Source organism: Polyodon spathula, chromosome 8, assembly GCF_017654505.1.
Source record: "Polyodon spathula isolate WHYD16114869_AA chromosome 8, ASM1765450v1, whole genome shotgun sequence".
NCBI classification, from domain to species: domain Eukaryota; kingdom Metazoa; phylum Chordata; class Actinopteri; order Acipenseriformes; family Polyodontidae; genus Polyodon; species Polyodon spathula.
In genome coordinates this window covers 47,731,629-47,752,707 of record NC_054541.1, presented here as the reverse complement: position 1 = coordinate 47,752,707, position 21,079 = coordinate 47,731,629, and the positions used below count along the sequence as shown (strand labels likewise).

At 39.5% G+C, this 21,079-nt stretch overlaps 1 protein-coding gene across 3 annotated transcripts in view; it reads left to right on the top strand.

Moving 5' to 3' along the window:
• Positions 1-20,669, top strand: part of LOC121320076 (fibroblast growth factor receptor substrate 2-like) — a 30,466-nt gene extending 9,797 nt beyond the window's left edge. For 2 of the 3 annotated variants that reach the window (XM_041258251.1, XM_041258250.1), the window contains exons 2-7: positions 11,139-11,239; positions 12,177-12,268; positions 12,607-12,793; positions 14,780-14,938; positions 15,978-16,141; positions 18,302-20,669. In XM_041258251.1, coding sequence (XP_041114185.1) covers positions 12,203-12,268; positions 12,607-12,793; positions 14,780-14,938; positions 15,978-16,141; positions 18,302-19,342 — 1,617 coding nt within the window. In that variant the 5' untranslated portion in view covers positions 11,139-11,239; positions 12,177-12,202 and the 3' untranslated portion in view covers positions 19,343-20,669. Of the gene's footprint in view, positions 1-11,138; positions 11,240-12,176; positions 12,269-12,606; positions 12,794-13,979; positions 14,027-14,779; positions 14,939-15,977; positions 16,142-18,301 lie in introns of those variants that run through there. The other variant, XM_041258253.1, reaches the window with a different exon arrangement.
• Positions 20,670-21,079: the final 410 nt, after the last annotated feature.

Sequence of the window (21,079 nt, the reverse complement as noted above, 5' to 3'; positions counted from 1 at the left end):
GCTGTGTGGGCGGCACACTGAAAATACAAGCTTGTGTGCCACAAGCTTGTGTGTGGTTACTGGAATGCTGGTTTACACAGGAGCTAGCAGGCTCGCAAACTGCGTCTTGCAAAATGATTTATTTTTATTTATTTATTTATTTAAATTTTGTATTATTATTTCTAAATGAATCTTCCTGTTTTTGGAGCAGTTGCTAGGGGATCCTGGTGGCCTGTCTTGTCTGCAAAGCATCCTGTTCCTAAAATGATGTCACTTTGGAAGCGCTCCTGTGACTGTGGCTTGCTTTTAAACATCAAGCTGTCGATTTTGATTTCACATGCCAATATCACAAACCATTTAAGATAGCAAATTCATATTATTGTTGGTGTTCTGGAAACCAGATAAATGGTCAATTGTAAATTGTGACCATGGTCCAGCATCTGTCCTTGGTGTTTTAAATAGTTTTGCTTTTTCCGTGTTGTACCACATTCACTGTGCTGTGTCTGACTAGTCCTGTTTGTGAAACTGCTACTATGTGTTGAGCTCTGTAGATCCTGTCGAGTTCCAGTAATACGCATGTGTAAATTGCGTGGGGTTTGCCTGTCCTTTTCTCCGGATTGCTTATGTAACAGGAATACTACCTAATTACTGCAGCTAAATCAAGTGAAAACTCATCTGAAGACTGTTTGCTTGTATTCAGTTTTATTTTACTTTTTTTTTCTCCTTGTTTTGTGCCTTAAACAAAAAAAAAAGTTTAAAATAAATTTTAGATGTAATCACTGTTGCATTTGACTTGGTTAGTTACTAACTTTGCTTAATGCTGAACTAGTTTCTATCAGAGTGCATCAGTATTCTAGAGCCACTATACTCGCTTGTCCCTTCTAGTCCAGGACCTTGGACCTACTAGGCCCTTAATTAAACAAGGTGCAATAATTAAGGATGTGATTTGAAACCAGGTTCTGGACTGGAAAAGATTGAAAAAGCCACAAGTGAGTTCAGCGCTAGTAGGTAATAGACCCTGGACAACACAATGCAAGAAAAACAACAATACAACACAGTACTTCAGCCCTGACTACCAAAACCCAACTCTCCAACTCACATTTTCCAATACAGTTAACATAATCCCTGTGGCAGAGCACAGCTCTGCCGTTTAGAAATTGGCAGGGATGGAGTTAATTTCCATTACCAGTTAATTATGTTCAGGTGGCTGGGGTTGATCAGTTGATTAAATGATTAACTTAATTAACAATCAATCAGCACCCAGCAACCTGACATAAAAGGAGGCCTCTGCTTCTCATTAGGAGGAGGGAGCTGAGGAAGCAGGTTGGTGTTTGTTGGTTTTGGTTTGGTGAATTTTCTGAATCCAGTGAAGGCATTGACCAGCCTTTATTTTTGTGAGTTTTGTTTTTGCTTTATTTGTGTTTGAATATCTGTTATTTTGCCATTGTGCCCTTTTATTTTGTGTTAATTTATAATAAAAGTGTATTTTTTTTTTTTTAACTGCAGTCTGTCTCTGGGCCTCTATCCCTTATTACAATTCCTTAGAAATATGTTTGTAATGACAAATGCAAATACCATGAGTCAGGTTGGACTGGCAGCCAATGTTCAGTTGCTTCTCTGGAGCAACAGGGTATAATGCAGTTCAGAACTCCCAAGCCCTCGGAAGAGAAGGAAAAGCCTTCTTAAAGTTTTAGAAGGTGTTGCACTGTGACATTGCAGTGTTTTAAACTCCTGATACATGCAGAAGGTAGCGGACCCAGAATGACTTGTACTGTGGTGCGAGATTCTTTGAGGATGCTGTGTTAGCAGCTTTCTGTGCTTTGTCCTTTCTTCCTTCTGCAAGGTTACAGCTCGTCACAGTGTGCGAGGTGCAGAATCAATGACTCCTTTCTCTGGCTGAACGGTGTCAGAGACTCGAGCACTGTAACTCGACCTCTAGTGATTGTGTCAGAATGATATGGTAATGTTAGTCAGTGATAAATCAACATGTAGACTGTCAGTGAAAACAAAAATAATTGAAGTGCAGCTTTATAGAAAGTTCAATGCCCAACAGAGCACAATTGTGTCCTGTTAACAGTTCTAGGGCAGCACCATCCGGGACAGTCTATGCAGCAAGTACTGTAGGAGATCCTTTCAACTGGACTTCTTGTATCAGAACTGAATGAAGATGCACCTGCAGTGTAATGCTTGGAACCCAGTGGCTCCCTTAATGAAAGCACGGTCTCCGTGAGCGAAGCATGGTTCGAATCCTGACCTTGGCTGGGGGCCCACAGGGAGAGCTGCATTGGCCTTTGCACCCCCCACAGGGCATAGTGAGGAAAATAATTTACGGATAGGAATAGTTTATTTAGCCGTGCTGCAGAGATCCCTACTGGTCAGCGTACTTGCTTTTAACAATCCTCATTCGCACAGCACAGTGATATGTTTTAAATAGACCAAGTGTGTGGTAACTTCGACCTCCTGAATAAAAGCTACTGGTACGCCCAAAAATGCCTGCACCATCCAACTGCCAGCTGCCAATAAAATGCCTCCTCTGTTTTTGTATCTCCGACATGGAGCTGTGAAAGCGCAGTTAATATTTGCTGATGAAGCTGCTGCAGAGTGGTTACATTGGTAGGGTTCTGAGTCCACAGGTGCCTTCGGTCCATTGTGCTGAATGTTTTCATTTGAACTCCATTATGAAAACATGACATGCTTTGTCAGCTGGTCTCTCATATGCTTTTAAAGGCAATGTCCCTTTTTAATAAATTCTCTATACTGGGTTTCACAAACTGGCTGATTTTTAATTATTTGATGTGTTCTTCAGGCGTATGTCAACTGGAACAAAAAGGTATACTGTAGGTACAGAGATTTTTATTTAAAAAATATGGCCTTTTGATAAAACAGTTTTTGACTTTTTTTTTTAAAAATTGGATCCAAATGTGCCTCGATTCTCTCCCTGAAGCTGGGATTCAGGATTACTGCCCAAGGACTGGCATTCCAATAAGTGTGGTGTTCCAGTCACCCTGCCGGGTTTGACAGACACAAATGTAACTGTGTAGTTTTTATACTGTGATGTTGGGTCCCTGTTTCAATAAGTGTGTTGTAGTTAATGTGTGGGGTAAGAAAACTATTAAGGTTATTAGGCAACAAAAGGTGAAAAATTTGAAAGGGGGTGTAGACTAATATATATAGCAGTGATCAAGTTACTGACACACTCGGTCTTGGTTTTCTCATACTACACACAGTTTTTCAGTAATTTCTGAAAGTTACTGTTTGAGTAGACTCAGATCCATGTGACAGTATTTTCTTTATAAAGAAGTAAAGATGTTGCTGTGCAGCTTATTTCCATCCCTGCTTTTCCTGCCCTTCCAGGTTAGGACCCAACAATACAGGCTTGTTTAATGTGAGGCATTTTATAGTCTTCAGGAACACAGAGATTACATTTCTAGAGGGCTTTTGCTAGTGAAAGTTTGCGCTGTTCCTTTTAAAATTTTTGTTGTTGTAAATACAAACCGGTCATATTAGGCTGAATGTGTGTGGGTGTACCTCTCTACATAGAAGCTATGGTCAGAATGAGAATGTATGGTAGGAGCAGTAGTCAACAATATGTCCCAAGCAACACACAAGAATTATTTATTGAGTTTTGGTGATTCCAAAATTCCCAGGTTGCTGTAATATACTGTAGATGTTTACAGTTTCTTCCTCGTGGATTTTTATGCAAGCCTTAAATCTCAGGTTATTATTCTGGGTGGAAGTGTAACTCGCTGCAGCTTGTGCTCACAGAATCGGTTCTTTCTGTTCAATAAAAATGTCTTGCTGGCATAACCCTGGCACCTTGCCATGATATTGTGCCTTTTAATGATCAAGACATTCAGAGGCGAGCCAGGAATAGCACAACAGCAGGAATAGTGTAAAGAATGTGATTATTCAGTTAAAATAAGAAAGCATTTTAGTTTTTGTTTGTTTGAACTAAATGCCCAGTGGTTCCTATTTATTTATTTAGTTATTTATTTATTTATTTATTTATTAAAACGAAAGCAATTTGTATGAAAAGCAGTTACTGTAGCAAAGATAGAACCTTGTTGCCTAGTGTGCCTTGTGCAATGTGGAAAGTGACATTTTTTTACTCAATGGGTAATTCAAAGTTGTGTGGAACTGCTGTAACCAGCAACACTGATGGGTCAGTAGAAGCATCTCGACGGCTGCATTAACAAAGTGCCGCTCGGAATGGTCTCCCGGGGGTTTCTGCCATGGTTAATCCCCATCGGAAAGCACAACTCTGGCTGCAAGTGAGTCAAGGCAGATTGAACCTGCAGATGTGACCCATGAATTGTAACAAGTAACAGACTCATTGCAGGTCCCCGAATCACAAAACGCTTTCAAAACTGGAAAATATTTGCCTGTTCCCCTTTAACAATGTGCTAGGAGATACTAATTGTGATATGTACAGATTGGCCATTCTCTTGGCAAACCAGTATATTAACTGTTTTGTATCCTGGACATATGAGTGATAAGGTTAATAAGGGGTAAACAAATGCAATCTAGAGCCAGGGATACGTTTGTGTGAGCCTTTGTCCAAGAGTAGCTTTAACATGTGCCGTCACACTGCTTGGGTGTCTCGTGCCTCAGACAGCCTGTTTCATCCAACCCAGTTCTGCTTGTTATCGTTTAATTGCAGCTCCTGTTTGGGGCAGGGGTGTTCTAGCTGTCTCCTCTGGACAGTCAGCTGTGTAAAGGACTGTAGCATAGCGATCCAAGGTGTGTGCATCTCTGTATTTTTATTCCTCAACACTATGAGGAGGCCACAGAGTTGTGTTGGTTCTGTGGTTTGGAGCAGTGTGTGAGACCCACTTGTTTGCAACCCTGCCTTGTTGCATACAAGCAAAATTGCCCAGAGCTGTACTAACCCAGCATAGAAAATGCAGTGCTGCAGTAGCAGTCCCGTCCCATAGAAGTTAAGAATAGAAAGCCGTATATATTATTGTGTAGTGTTTTAAAATATGCTGCAGATGAAATTGGAGGCGGTGTGGTCCAGTGGTTAAAGAAAAAGGCTTGTAAGCAGGAGGTCCCCAGTTCAAATCCCACCTCAGTCACTGACTCTCACTATGAGACCCTGAGCAAGTCTAAGTCTAACTTAAACTCCTTGTGCTCCGTCTTTCGGGTAAGACTCTGTTGTAAGCGAATCTGCAGCTGATGCATAGTTCACACACTAATCTCTGTAAGTTGCCTTACATAAAGGTGTCTGCTAAATAAACAAATAATAATAATAATAATGAAATAGTAAAGATTGTTTTAGTTTTCTTTTGTAATTTCATCTTTTTGCAATTGCAACTGCGGACATGCATTATAGATCATAGACTGCTGATGGGACCGGCAGCAGCCCCAGTTTGGTATGGGAGCGAGGTGAGATTTTTGAGTTTCACAGACTGTTTTCATTGAGCAGAGATGTTCCTGTATGGATGAGTTACAGTAAGGCAATTTAGTCATTAAGACTTGATCTGTGTGTGTGTTTGTGTGTGTGTGTGTGTGGAGTTTATGGCATGCCAGATCCTTGTTGACTGTGGATCTCATTGCTGGACCAGTGCGTGGTCGTCACGGGTTCCTGTTCTGAACACACTGTGCTGGCCCACTGTGTACTCCCAGTAGCTTTGAAGAGTAAGTTGTTATTTAGGCACCAAGGCTAATAAGATCAGAACAGTTAGTTATTCTGAAAGCTTTTATTTTATTTATTTTGTTAGTTTGTTTTTCAGTTAGTGGAAGTCGATCTGTCTCAAAGCAAGTACTTAAAATTGAAATGGACAGTAAGAATAGATAACAAAACAATTATAAAGTGGGGGGAGCTCTAGTAAGACCAGTTCCATGGTATTTATAAGAAAAACACAGAGGTGGAAATGAGTGTCTTAGTGCTTGAATGTGTGTTGCCTCTGTGAAGATCTGCTACTTGAGAACATTTCCTGACACGGGCAGGGGAGCTGACATGTACATTGGTCAGCCCAACCATTGCTTTTCCAACTGCTGATATCTCCTCTCAGAAACCATTTTGCTTGCAAACTTCTTTTCCATACCCCTTTGACCTGTGACTCAAGATGACTGCCATACTGGGGTCGTGTGACTGTTTGTTTGGTTCCTGAATGATTTAGGGTGACTTGGCTGTAGAGACACAACACTGTCGCTAAGTTGTCTTTTAATATTCTTTACAATGCTCTATTCTATTTCTTGTCTTTATTGATCGGCACCAGTAATGGAACCAAATAGACATTTCTTTACATGTGAATTTTGCTTTTACTAGCTACTTCATTAGAATGTTATTTCCCTTGTTTGTCTGGATTTTTGCTCTTTCAGAAAATACAGAGAAACACTGTAGGAGTATGAAGTGTGCCAGGTAAACGCCTGCTTGAGGGTCTGGTGTTGACAGTGTTGCAGATACCTATGCAAAAGTAGCCTGTATAATAGTCCCATGCATTGTGTTGCGAAAGAAGTATTTGGTAGTCAAAAATGAAGGAATAATCACTGTATTTTATAGATATAGCTAACTGATGATAGTTTGCATGTCTGTTTTAAACTTTAATTGGAGGAAGCATCTTTAATAATAATAAAATAATGATGGTAAAAAAAAAAAAAAAAGCAATTGCTTGTCTTAGTTCCTTTGCTAATATCTGCATGAGCCACTCTTTAATTGAAAAGCATTTTTTGTTCTTTCATTTGTGATCATTTCTTTAATCTGAGTCGAGGTCGGCTGATTTAAGTCGTCTATTTAAATCACTTGATTTAAAAAAAACATTGAGTTAAATCATTTTTTCATCTACTACCAATCTTATATAGTTTCTCAAGGAAAAGACATGAAGTATGTTTTAAAAACATTTTATTAACACAAACATCTTAAACTCTTACTGTCTGTAAACTAAAACTCTTAGGGCTGTATTCTGATCACAGCGCAGATGCGAGTGCCAGCGCGACCTGCGCTTGTCCCCAATTCTGTGCCGCATAAATGGAGCGAAGATGTAAAAGAGAAAAAATACTGCACTGAAATGGTATTCTGAAGACATGTCTTGCCCTGTTAGAGTGCCTGCCTCATCATTAACATATCTGCTGAAGCGATTGTAAACTTATGGAAACTATAATACGAGCCAAAATAGAGAGTTACCTATATGTTAACAGTATCATGGGAGACAGTCACCATTGTTTTAGGAAAGGGAGATTGTGTCTGTCTAACCCTCTTTTGATTTTTTTTTTTTTTGAGGATGCAACATCGACAATGGATAATTGCAAAGCATATTAATTGGTTTATTTAGATTTCCAGAAAGCTTTTGACAAAGCCCCACATAAGGTTAATTCTCAAACTGAATGCAGTAGGCAGTCAAGGAAATGCATGCACATTAGGGAGTGGCTAACATGTAGAAAACAAAGTACTGATTAGAGGAGAAACCTCAAAATGGAGCAAGGTAACCAGTGGACTACCACAGAGATCAGTATTAGGTCCTCTGCTATTCCTAATCTTCATTGACTGACACAGCCAGTACAAATGTGCATTAGAAATATAATATGGGAGATGCTGAAATTGAAGAAGGAATCTATGAAAAAGAAATGTCTTCATCTAGACAATGTGGGGAAGCTATTAAAAAAAACAACAAGATGCTCGGATACATTGTGAAAAGTGTTGAATTTAAATCAAGGGAAGCAAGGTTAAAACTTTACAATGCATTAGTAAGACCTCATCTAGAATACTGTGTTCAGTTCTGGTCACCTTGGTACAAAAAGGATATTGCTGCTGTAGAAAGAGGCAAAGAGAGACCAGAATTATTCCAGGTTTTAAAAGGCATGTCATATGCTTAAAGAATTGAATCTATTCAGTCTTGAACAAAGAAGACTACGCAGCGATCTGATTCAAGCATTCAAAATTCTAAAAGGTATTGACAGTGTCGACCCAAGGGACTTTTTTTCGACCTGAAAAAAGAAACGAGGACTAGGGGTCACAAATGGAGATTAGATAAAGGGACATTCAGAACAGAAAATAGGAGGCACTTTTTTACACAGAGAATTGTGAGGGTCTGGAACTGCTTGATGAGATTCTGGGCTCAATAAGCTACTAACAACCAAACGAGCAAGATGGGCCAAACGGCCTCCTCTCCTTTGTAAATGTTATGTTTTTATGTTCTTATGTGATGGGGTCCCAAATAGACAACTGAGCACTGTGTTAGACCTGCTGAAACCAGATGTATTTAGTGGTGCAATCAGGAACTTTAACAATTGAACACACTATAAAAAGCAAAGTGGTCCTGAGTAACAGCTGTGTGTGTTTGGACTGAAACAGATAGAGGAAATCAAAGAAAGAAAAGAATGGCTGGGATGAGTGAGGGGTATTTTTCTCTGGAACACTCCATCGCTAAATTCTTGTAGTTCACATATTATATTTCACATTTAGTGGATGCCACAATGATAAATAATTTGCTTTATGTATTAATTTTAGATTTAGTGATTTTAATAAAATCGCCAACCCTGATGTGAATATGTGGAGTCTGTCATACACAGTTACCTGATGCTAATTTATAGAATTTACGGGACAGCTGGGTTCAATAAACCAGTGTACTTTTAATGCATTCCTAACTTATGAAAAAAAGAGACCTGTACGTACTACACAATATTGAGCAGTGGTTGGTGGAGTACTCTCTTGATCCTACAGTACCTGTCTTTGACATCCTGCTCCTTGGTTCCAAACTTTAGATCCCTGTGCCACCGGTGAAAAAAATTATTAGATTCAATTCATTGATTCACAAACAACAAATCTGTTCTGCTAGATTGAAAAGATGTAATTGTGTGCTTTTTGTCGGATCTGATCAAATTACTGTATTTATTTTGTCTGTCTGTCTGTACAGTACCATGAAAGTATTTGCCCCCCCTCTGATTTTTGCACATTTTTCATGTTGAATTTGGTCAGATCTTTTTGTGGGTTGTTTTAGTAGTATATAGAGAGTATCTGAGAAAAAAAGACACCAGTCATTTGGTCAGTTTTGGTGCTTCTTTCATTTGTTTGGTGTGCAAGGTAATCAAACATGCAATCTTCAAGGTTGAAAAAGTTATTGCCCACCCCCTGTTAACTCAACCCAATTAAAGGGATAATTAGGGTCAGCTGTTTGAATACTTTGATTAACAATCAGGCCTGATTTGAGCTAGCCCTGCCCAATATGAATCTGACTAACTAACAAAGTGTAGACCAGCAGTTTTCAAACTGGGGTACGCATAACCCTGGGGGTGCTCGAGCACTTCTCGGGGTACGCAAGAAAATTGTGTAATGGCGGACAACAGATTTTTTTTTTTTTTTTACCACATTGTAGTACTTTGTGACTTGGCAATCAAATTAACAATGTTGAACCTCCTTTCAAATAAAACCACAGCCGTACTGGTTTACGTTTCCTTTCTACATTATATCTACAATAACTACATTGAAGCGTTTGGTTGCAGTTATTGCTGCTAAAGGTGGCTTAACCAGTTGTTGAGTCTAAGGGGGCGATTACTTTTTCACACAGAGGCATTGGGTGTTACATAACTTTCTTTAATAAATAAATTAAATAAGTATCAATTTTGTGTTTTGTTCACTCAGGGTCCCTTTTATCTAATACTAGATTTTGGTTGAAGACCTGATAACATTTGGTGTCAAAAATATGCAAAAATGCAGAAAATTAGATGGGGGCAAATACTTTTTCACGGTACTGTATGTAGTCCCTCTCAAATCCACGTAGGTTCATATGTTTTAAATACAGTAGGTGAATTGTTCCAGATCAGTAAACAATTTGTAGTTTTGTGTACAGGAGCATGAATCACCCTTGCACAGTGATAAATATGGTGTTTGCTTGTAAAAAGGAACAAATAATAAATAACAAAATGTATTTACATGGACGTGTCTGTTTTTCTAGTTGGCTGTGGGTGGATTTTTGTAAAACAAGTACTAGGGTGTAATAAACAGGTTTTAGTGGACTGTAATTGGTAGAACATGGTGAATAATAACACAGAAGTTATTACATTCCTGCCATAATTGCAGATGGGAGGAGTCGTCGTGTTGAAATCTCCCTCAGTCGCAGCTCCAGATCTCTCTCTTAGTTTGTGGTCCTGTTTGCTGTAGTCATAACCTGTAGACAATTGAGATTTTATTTTATTTGTATTTTTCATTTATATTTTAGCAGTCTGTTTTGATTTTTAAAATTACTTTGCATAACAAACAGGTTGTGATATTAATTGTAGTAGTAATGAGTGAGTCTTGGATAATACAATGCCCCCCCTTTCATTTGTGCTTGTGTATTTGAACATCGCACACCTTAGTATTTTAATATGGTTACATGAAATTTGAAAGTTACAAATACATTCCACTACAGTGCACTTTAAAAAAGAAATAATTCATTTGAAATTGTATGCTAGTTTGAAACCAATACACTTCAGTTTTCACTAAGTTTCACATGTACAGTACATATTAAACGTACAGTAGATTTACAGCCTTGCTGAGGATAAGTAAGCTAGCTTTACACAAGTGAAGTGTGTTGAATGCATTTGCTGAGACTGGTAATGATGCACTGTTATCTTTAAGAGCGTGGCCAAAGTCCCGTAAACCTGGACATGGCAATAGAAACATGCCCGTTACTGAAGGGGATCTATCCCAGTATTTCTGCTGTTTACAGGGGGTTGCATACGCATGAGTTTGCCAGAACTATATGCAGTGCCCCCTTCGGGTCCCGTGTTCACAAATGTGGACGTAAAATTATGTATTAAATACAGAAAGTGACTAATTAAATATTGTGACTAGGGGATATAATGGAGCTTGCTGCTAAGATGAGATGTGGGTATCTTGGCAAACTGTTTATGCATTGGAAAACGAATGTTAAGTTTGCAGAATTTAATCTCTTTTCTTTTTTTTGGGGGGGGGAAGGGATTTGAAATTTGACAGCGCACTATTGTCGTTAAAGGTAATAGCATTACCTTGTTCTACCTATATACTTTGTTCAAAGTAACTGGTGAATCGCAGAGTATTGTTGAATATGGGCTGTAAAGGGAAGTGGGAAGTAAATAGGGCCCCCTGACTGAAATATAAACTCTTAAATTGTTACAGTAAAGCAAGCAGTTTCCATGTATTTTTTGCATTAGTGATTGGGGAATCTAAACTCACTCTCCTCTTCTCTTTTGCTTTGCAGGTTATAAGGCATCCTAAGTGTGGTGGCACCATGATATTGTGAAGCATGAATGAAATCCAGCTGCTGTGGAGGGAACCAGGAACATTAATGGCCAGATCTAGGTAGGCAGCTTATAATGCCTGCCACTTGATGTATGTGAGCCTCATGATGGGCTTTTTCTTGGTCAAATATGCTTTCAAAACACTTTCATTTTGTATTGACTGATTACCTAATTACTGTAAATGAATTTCTCGGGAGTAACCATGCTGAATATTCCAGCAACTGCTGGTGAGCTGCAGACCTTTATTGTAAGAGTTAGGAATTGGAACGCATATTAGCATATCAAATATCAGGCAAGACGTACAACAAATCGAATAATCATGGACCGTAATCAATTTACTTTAGAACTTTTACATTTAAGGGATGTTTAATCGATCTGTTTTTCTGTTGGGCCAGTTTTAACCAGCTCCTTAATCAGCACCAAGTCTTCTAAACCAACAGAAGTAGCTTGAACCAGCAAACACCTGTACCCAATCCAGTTACCTTTTAAACAAGGGAGAATCGCGCTTCTGTACAGCAGGGTGTTTATTCCAGACTCAAATGTATTGGTTTTCTTTCGCATAACATCATTTTGAAAGTCATTTAGAAATTCTGTCATAAGCCAATATTTTTCAAACCGTGTGTTTCCAGGGCAGCTATACTGTTTAAATATGCAGTGCTGAAATCTGGCAGATCACACAGGCGATCATCAATTTAAACCTCCATCACAGTTGCACTACTTGTAACGGAATGGACTGGCTGGGGTTGGTGCATGGGGGGACATCACTTTGTTTTAAAGCTGAAAAGCTACTCTAAAGCTAAAGAAATGGAAAGAACATCATTAAAAATGACATCTAGGCAAGAAATACATGCCCTGACTGGTCAGATGAAATCAGCCTAAAGTTAGCTTAATTCAAATGTAGCATAAAGTGAGTAATTCCAGGGTCGTTGTAATACAGTGGTCCACACTGCATTGTAGATATAACTTTTTCTTTTTCTTTTTACTCTTTTCCTGCCCAGAGATCAAATGGTCTTCTAAAGAAGCCATGGGTAGCTGTTGTAGCTGTCCAGATAAAGAATCTCTCCCAGATAACCATCAAAGCAAGTTCAAGGTGGGTCCGTGGTTAAGTGCCAGCTGGAATTACATAATGCTGTAAAAGGATTGTAAACAAGTTAAACTGTGGGCAGGCTTGTCTGCTGTTAAGAATGTTTACAAATGCTATAAATTTGTGTCTGTGTACAGGGATCTTGGTGTTTTTGGTAGTTGCTTTTGTGTTTTGCATTTGTGTGTGTGTGTTTTTTCTTGCAGTGCAATGAAAATGAGTCCTTTAACTGTGTAGACTGTGTATATTGTCTATGTAAATATGTGCAGTGTGTTGTGTGGAAAGCATCAACGCCATGCTGCCTGTGCTTGTTCATTTTCCCGTGTGTTTCTGTTATGTATTCCCAGGTGATTAATGTGGACGATGATGGGAACGAGCTGGGTTCTGGCATAATGGAGCTAACGGAGGCGGACTTGATTTTACACACCCGCAAGCGTGAGGCTGTGAGATGGCCCTACCTCTGCCTCCGTCGCTACGGATACGACTCCAATCTTTTCTCCTTCGAGAGCGGCCGCAGGTGCCAGACTGGGCAAGGTGCTGTACTGGAAATGTGTTTCTACAGACTTTAATATGAAGTCAATGTTGAAATAGCTTTTTGGTTTTTAAAGCGCCGACACCCTCAAAGTGGCTCTCACATGAAGTAATGGTTTAATTACAGCAATTATCCATGTGAATGTATGTAAACATGTAATGCTCTCTTGCTCATTGCAGAACTAGGTTGGTGTAAATGCATGATAAATAGATTTATCATGCGCTTGCATTAATAATTTTCACCAAAGTAATAATTATCATTACTTAATGGAACGTTATTTTTCAGCAAAACTTTAACAGTTTGAATTTAAGTCTATAAAATTATTCATCCCCCAGCCCCCCCCCCCCCCCGCTCTCCCCCACATTTTTACTAAAAAGAAAAGAAAGTTGATATCTGATATATTGTTTTACTTTCTAACATTTTCAAATAAAGATTTGCCCAAGAATGTGCAAGGCAAGTTTCTACCACTCTTGGATCATTTCTTGCAAACCTGGTGATTATGCAGTAGCTTTGTGTTTGTTGGAATTGACATTACTAGCTGTGCACACGGTGTTGAGGAGTCTCAAGTTACTATGTTGTGTCATGTTATGTTTGTCTTACAGCTATAAGAGATGTCATCTTGTGCAGTTTGGGTGTGAGGCGATGCTGACAGATTAAGGCTGCTCCAGCTGTGCAAAATGTTTTCTGTTATCAAAACTATGCTGTGTGTTCTATGCACAAGATGACATCCACTGTAGACACAGAACAAATCCTAAACAGTGATTGGTTGATTCCTGCAGAGGATCTTTGATTCCTTTCTATTTGTACTTCCGCTGTCTGTTTTGCTTTTGCTCTTACACTAAGGAATTCACTTCTATTGGATATGAGAACTGTTTCCGCTTCTATCTCGACATGACCAGCCCTATTCAGAAACAACACTTTAGTGACTGTGCTAACTTTCTGTAAGTGTGCCGGATGAATGGATTTTCCCATTGGGAAAGCACACTTGCATGAGCATTAACATTCCAAGTGTTGAATTATGGTGTTAGGACTTCTTTGATTGGGCTTGTTGGGTTAAGTGTGGTTGCTTTGGGTTTCTTGATGCTTAGTGAAAGGGATTGATAAACCTTTTTATTTTATGTATTTATTTACATTAATAGTTTTATTGTTAATATGAGAATGTCAACTTTAACTTAATGCTTACAAAAGGAAGAACAATCTGGGACTGGAGCTAGCTGGTTTTTGTGCTTGTACTGGTAAGTCAAGCTCCCCCTGCTGTTCATAGCAAAGAGGCACGATACTGGTCAGTCCACTGGTATTGCTGTCTGCTTTGAGCTCTGCTCTCCCCTGAGCAGACGTACAATGATGTAGCTGGATGTGTTTTTTGTTTTCTGTCGCACACAATTTTGTATTGAAATTCATAAGGATTTCTTTTTTTAGTTGTGTGTCATGTGGAAAATTACTGAACTGTTTAAACTTGTGCTGTGGTGTGTGTGCTTGTGTTTTTTTAATTACAAAATTGAGTGTTATGGTGGAAAAATTGATACGCCATAATAGAAACCTGCTTTATGATTTATTTATTTTTTATGTTTTGGGTTTTCAATTTTTTGCACCACATCTCAACGTTGGGTGTTGGAAAAGTGGTTAGTTCTTAGTACAGTGAAACCTCTATTATCCGAACTATATGGGCAGGGGTTGTTAGTAAAATCAATTTGTTCATATACACTAATTCTTACAGTAAATTGTTGCTTAGGCATTCCCAGAAATAAACCTGTACAGTAAAATAAATATGATTTAAACATGTAACACAGTACTATAAATAGCAGTGACTTCTTTCTGTGGCAACGGAGCAGAAGAGCATTGCCATAGAACTTGCCAGAGGGGCTGTTTGGATAATCCAGGTTTTACAGTGTTACACTTTTTGTGTTTTTGTGACTTGCAATTGTGTGAGAATGAACAGTTTAGTTTCAAATTAAATTTACTTTTTTTATTTTTATTTTATTTAATAGGAATATTTGCATTTAAATGTGCTCGTGCAGAAGAGATATTCAACATGCTGCAGGAAATCATGCAGAACAATAGCATAAGTGTTGTGGAAGAGCCAGTAATGGAACGAAACCACAACCAGACAGACTTGGAAGCTCCCAGGACACCCCGCACTCCCACCAGTAAGTGCCCTAAAGGCAGGGGATCCCCCAGCGTTGCTGGGAGGAACCCTTTTTAAAAAAACTATTAAATAGGGACCCCCAATTGAAAACTAAGGCAAATCTCAGACATTAAGTGATGCCTTACCACAGTGAATGTAAATGTATACCAAGTCCAGCCTCTCACTCCAACAGTCAGACCATGTTCTGTACAATTCAAGTATATCTTCTGTAAAAGGCCTGTCTCACCACAGCAGTGAAAGAACACTGTACAAGAATATTCTGGAGACTGCCTGGGTAACCCAGTTTCAGAACCACTGCACTGAGCCGCGGATAATGAAGCATTCTGCCTTTCTTCTTCTCTGCTATCACAGAGGTGGCGTGGGATTAAACTGCTAGCTAATGACCGAGCAGGGGGGCGGGGCAGACAGGATAGGATAATGTGAATCTATAACAAACTCTTGCAAAGCCATGAACTACGCCGAGGCCACACTACTGTAATCTGAATTTTGCCATCTGTATGGAATGTGATGCAGCCCATGAGAGATGTGGTTTGCTGCTAATCGGTGTAAGCGAATGGGTGGTTATCAGGCGGTAATCATGACAGGGCGAGGCTACAAGGGAATAGTTGTTATAATCAATTTATGAAATGAAGTTGTTATATTTTTGTTGGTTGGGGTTGTTTGCATGCTTGCTTACTTGTGACAAATAATGCTTCTCAAATTGGGGTATGCCAACATTCATATAAAGTGCTCCCTCTTTAGTCTGCTGTCTGACTTGCACGTCAGAACAGTGAATCAGTGAGGGGCCCTTGTACATAAAATATATTGTAGAATTTCCGTGAGCAGTGAATTAACCACATGAGTAAATTATCAAGGAAGCACTGCACTACCCCGCATGTAAATCTAGGCTTATTTGGGTTTTTTTATGTTGTATTTGTTACCCAGATGAAGAAATATTGCCTGCATCATTTATTTCCTTATTTATATTGTTGTCTCCATTTTTTTTAGGCTGCATGGCACTTGAAAGGTTCAGCTATTTTAAAATGCTTTTTTCATTGCAGCCCCTGGTTTTGCTGCCCCAAGTCTACCCAATGGATGCCCCCGTTACCCTTCATGTGGAGATGCCTCCTCGCGCCCCTCGAGCAGACACCCGTCTGTAGGAAGTGCCCGCCTTCCTTCCGTGGGGGAGGAGTCCACACATCCCTTACTTGTAGCTGATGAACAAGTAAGAGGGGACACTGTAAATGCAAATGATTAAATGCAAGGAATAACATCTGCCAATTGTCTTAATGCTTTCAACATTTCAATAGGGTTAATAATCTCAACAGTTTTTCTACACTCACTGTAAGGCATAAAAGACATACAGTGCCTATAGGAAGTATTCACCCCCCCTTGGACGTTTTCACAGTTTGTTGTGTTACAACCTGAAATTTTTTTCCTTTGATTTACACAACCTACTCAACACTTTCAAGAGGTAAGAGAATTTTTATTGTGAAACAACATTTAAGGAAAAATAAAAAAAAAAAACTGAAATGTCTTGGTTAGATAAGTAGTCACCCCCCTCAGTCAATACTTTGGTAGAACCACCTTTGACAGCAATTGGGGTAAGTCTCTACCAGGTTTGCACATCTGGATTGTGCAATATTCTTGGCAAAATTGTTCAAGTTCTGTCAAGTTGGATGGGGATCAGTGGACAGCAATCTTCAAGTTTTGCCACACATTCTCAATCGGATTCAGGTCCGGGCTTTGACTGGGCCACTCTAGCGCATTCACTTTCTTGTTTTTAAGCCACTCAAGTGTTGCTTTGGCTGTGTGCTTAGGGTCATTGTCCTGCTGAAAGGTGAATTCCTGTCCCAGTCTTCAGTCTTTTACAGACTGAAGCAGGTTTTCCTCAAGGATTTGCCTGCATTTAGGTCCATCCATTTTGCCGTCTACCCTGACAAGCTTCCCAGTCCCTGCTGATGAAGTGCATCCCCATAGCATGATGCTGCCACCACCATGCTTCACAGTAGGGAGGGTGTTACCTGGGTGATGAGCTGTGTTGGGTTTGCGCCAGACATAACGCTTTGCATTTAGGCTAAATAGTTCAATTTTTGTTTCATCGGACCACGGAATCTTTTGCCACATCTTTTCAGAGTCTCCCACATGCCATTTTCCAATTCCAAACAGGGTTTTACGTGGGCTTTTTTCAGAAATGGCTTCCTTGCCACTCTTCCATACAGGCCAGATTTGTGGAGTACCTGAGCTATTGTTGACACATGGACAGTTTCTCCCATCTCAGCCATGGAATGCTGTAGGTCTTTGAGTTGTCATTGGCCTCTTGGTGGCTTCTCTGACCAATGCCCTTCTTACCTGGCTGCTCAGTTTGAGAGGGCGGCCTGCTGTAAGCAGATTCTGGGTGGTGCCTTATACCTTCCACTTCTTAATGATCGACTAGACTGCTCCAAAGGATATTAAATACCTTTTGAAGTCTTTTTATACCAACCCCTGATCTGTGCCTTTCCACAGCTTTATCCCAGAGTTGTTCTGAGAGCTCCTTGGTCTTCATGGTAGTATATTTGCTTTGAATGCACTACCCAACTCTGGGACCTTGCAGAGACAGGTATATTTAATCTGAAGTCATGTGAACCACTTTTATTGCACACAGATGGACTCCATTTAACTTATTGTGTGAATTCTGAAGGCAATTGGTTGCACCTGAGCTTATTTAGGAGTCTCATAGCAAAGGGGGTGAATACTTATCTAATGAAGACTTTGCAGGTTTTTATTTTTAATTGATTTGTTTTTTCAACCCCCCATTTTTCACACATTGCAATTGTTGAGTAGGTTGTGTAAATCAAAGAAAAAAAAAAACATATTTAAATGCATCATGATTTCAGCATGTAACACAACAAACTGAAAACGTTCAAAGGGGGTGAATACTTCCTATAAGCACTGTAATTGTTTCAGTAAGCTATCAGAAAAATGATGAGATGTAACTTAATGTCTGAATTGCACTTCTATTCTGATACTACTTGATTTAACATTTAAGTGTAGTTCGTTCCCCCATCTTGTGGTGAAAGTTAATTAGGGTATTTTAACCGCTTTCCTTTACTTGGCTGTCAAACAAAAAAATCTCAAAGTGTGAATTCTTGGTAAGATTTGAAATGCATGATACCTGTGGTAGAATATAAATGTGGACTAGCTTCTCATTCCATGAGACCAAGCTTTTTGCAATAACAAAAAAATTGCAGAGAACTTGTAATACTGCTCTGAATGTGAATGAGTTTTGTTTTAAATGAACCAGAGCAGTAGCATGAGTGTTTGTTTGATTGATTTATCGAGAGCTGTCCAAGCAGAGATCCTTTCCAAGCTGTAACTCTGCTGTGTCGCTGTTCTTGCCCAGGTCCACACGTACGTGAACACCACGGGGATGCAGGAGGAGCGGAGGAACCGGCCGAGCAGCCACATGCCTCTGGAGCTCCGGCTCTCCAACACTGAGAGCATTGGCAGTGGCGGGGGTGGGCAGGCCGCGCAGGGTGACTTGTGTCCTGCAGAGGAGGGGGAGCCCCAAGTCTTGCTCGAGCCTGAGGGTGTCAGGTTTATTCTAGGACCAACGCCTGTTCAGAGACAACTAATGGAGAAAGAGAAAGAAGAGACCAGGGCTGAGGACCAAGCTAGCGGCAGGGCTGCGGTTACAGGGGGTTGTGTTAATGGAGTGTCTGCTGGCAGTGCCAGCACGAACACCACAGACTGGGACACTGGCTACGACAGTGACGAACGCAAGGAGGCCTCTTCCAATAACAAACTGGTGTACGAGAACCTGAACGGCTTTTCCCTGCCTAGCGCGCCTCCTCCCCGAAGGGGCAGGATTCCCACACCGAACGGCTCGGACACTCACAACGCTAACAACTCCGCTCAGAGGAGGACAGCTCTGCTAAACTATGAAAACCTCCCCTCGCTGCCTCCTGTGTGGGAAGTTTCGAAACCAAGCAAGGAGGAGGAGGAGGAGGAGGAGGAGGAGGAGGATAGTTTTGGACCAAAGACGCCGGCTCTTAACGGATATCACAATAACCTCGACCCAATGCATAACTACGTCAACACAGAAAATGTAACCGTTCCGCAAAGCGCCAACAAGCCAGAGGTTGCAAGGCGCCGGGACTGTACCCCAACAGTATTTAACTTTGACTTCAGGCGCCCCAGTCTAGATCACAGACAGCTGAACTACATTGAGGTTGAGATGGAAAGAGGCAGTGACTCCAGCAACCCACAAACCCCCAAAACACCCACCACTCCTCTCCCCCAAACTCCCACCAGACGAACAGAACTGTACTCCGTTATAGACATAGAACGGACTGCTGCAATGTCCAGTTTGCAGAAAGCACTGCCACGAGACGATGGTACTTCAAGAAAGACACGACACAACAGTACTGACCTGCCTATGTGAGCCTAGAAAGCACTATTTTATAAGTTGCACCTTTTTTTTTTTTTTTGGAAGTTTTAAAGAATACTGCAAAAAACAAAAAAAATAATGAAGACAGCCAGGGCTTCAGATGCTTTTTTTTTTTTTTTTCCCTTTCCAAATATAATAACTATAAATATAACCTTTAGAGTCTAACCCTAGAGGAGGAGTTGCACTGTGTACTTTGTGTGAACTTTAAAGTGAACTGAAGTAGAGCAGGTACATGTCATTCATATAACACTATTTTATTCTATGCTATTTACATCATTCATTTTCAGCACCTATTTAATTCAGTAGAATTGGTGTGAAATGCCAGTAATATGAGCGATGACGTTTTTGGTCACATAGCCCTCTTCCTTGTGTAAGTCAGTGTTGGCTTTAAAAAAAAAAAAAAAAAAAAAAAAAAAAAAAAAGTGCAGCTTTGTTTTAAAATGCAACACTTTATAATAATGCAGATTTGTGTGTTGCATTGTTTGGTACTACTGTAGCAATGCATCTCCATTTATATACTGCCAAATCTCTGAAACGAGCAAAGAAAGAGACAAGAGGACGGTACAGAAACACTAACTGAATGTGTACCAAAACTAAGGTTCGATTTTTATTAGTGCAATTTTGTTTCAGTTCCACCCAAAAGACCTTGTGCTTTCAGAGGACGGCTGACATGCTTTTAAAGCCCTTTACATGCATGCAAGCAAAATTGAAACAAATTAATGGGAGCCTTTTTATAAACTGTTGAGCCAACAATTGTTTCTTTTAATTGACTTGCTGTTACACCACAGTAGTGCTCAATATCATACTGGTAATTAAAATGCAAACTCTATTTTGTATGAAACTGTCAAACATTTTCATAGGATCTGGAATCTCAAGTTCATCCTTTCATGTTTTTATCTTTGCATTGTATTATATTGTAAGATTTATTGTGTATTCTAACTTGGATTATATTAAAAAAAAAAAAAAAAAAAACTTCCTACCTTTAAACAACTATAGGAACTGTGTATGAATGTAGTTGTAATAGATTTGTTTAATAAAACATTGAATTTATAGTTTTAAATGAAATGAGGATATACCCTTGCCAAACAAAGTCTTAGACAAAGGATGCTCTGAATGTTTCCACATTTGGGTTCATTTCAGCTGTAAACATTCCTTAATGTGTGTGGTGTGTTTTTGGACAAGTTAAAGGTACATACTATGCAGAAAAGTAACCAACACTCTTTTTTTAATTTATTTTTTATTTAGCTGTGCCACATCAATGTACAAGCAATTAAATTAGTTTATTTTGATGTTTGCATTTTCAGGTATGGATATAGTTTACCAAAATGTTCATATTTAAGAAAACCACGGTCTGTATTTTTAGGATATCTACATATTTTTCAGATGTCAGTGCCAACACCATTTTGTTTTTTATTTTTTATTTTTTTTTTGTAGCATGGCAATAAAAAATAAAAAAAAGATTTCACATTGTAATAGACATGATGTGCTCTGCCTTTCTGTGTTTTATTCCCCCAAGTCTGAAATTAACATCCCCAACACTGTTTGCTGCAACATTTAGCACTGTTTGCCAGACAACCTTCATTATTGTTCTACAAATAAATTGCCAGTAAGGTCAGAAATGTATTATTAAAAACAATAGAGGGATATTAGAGGTGTAGGTGTGTATTGGGCTTTGTAAATCATGTATTGAAGTAGCATCTAACTTCTTTTTAGTGTCCTTTAGGATGTGTA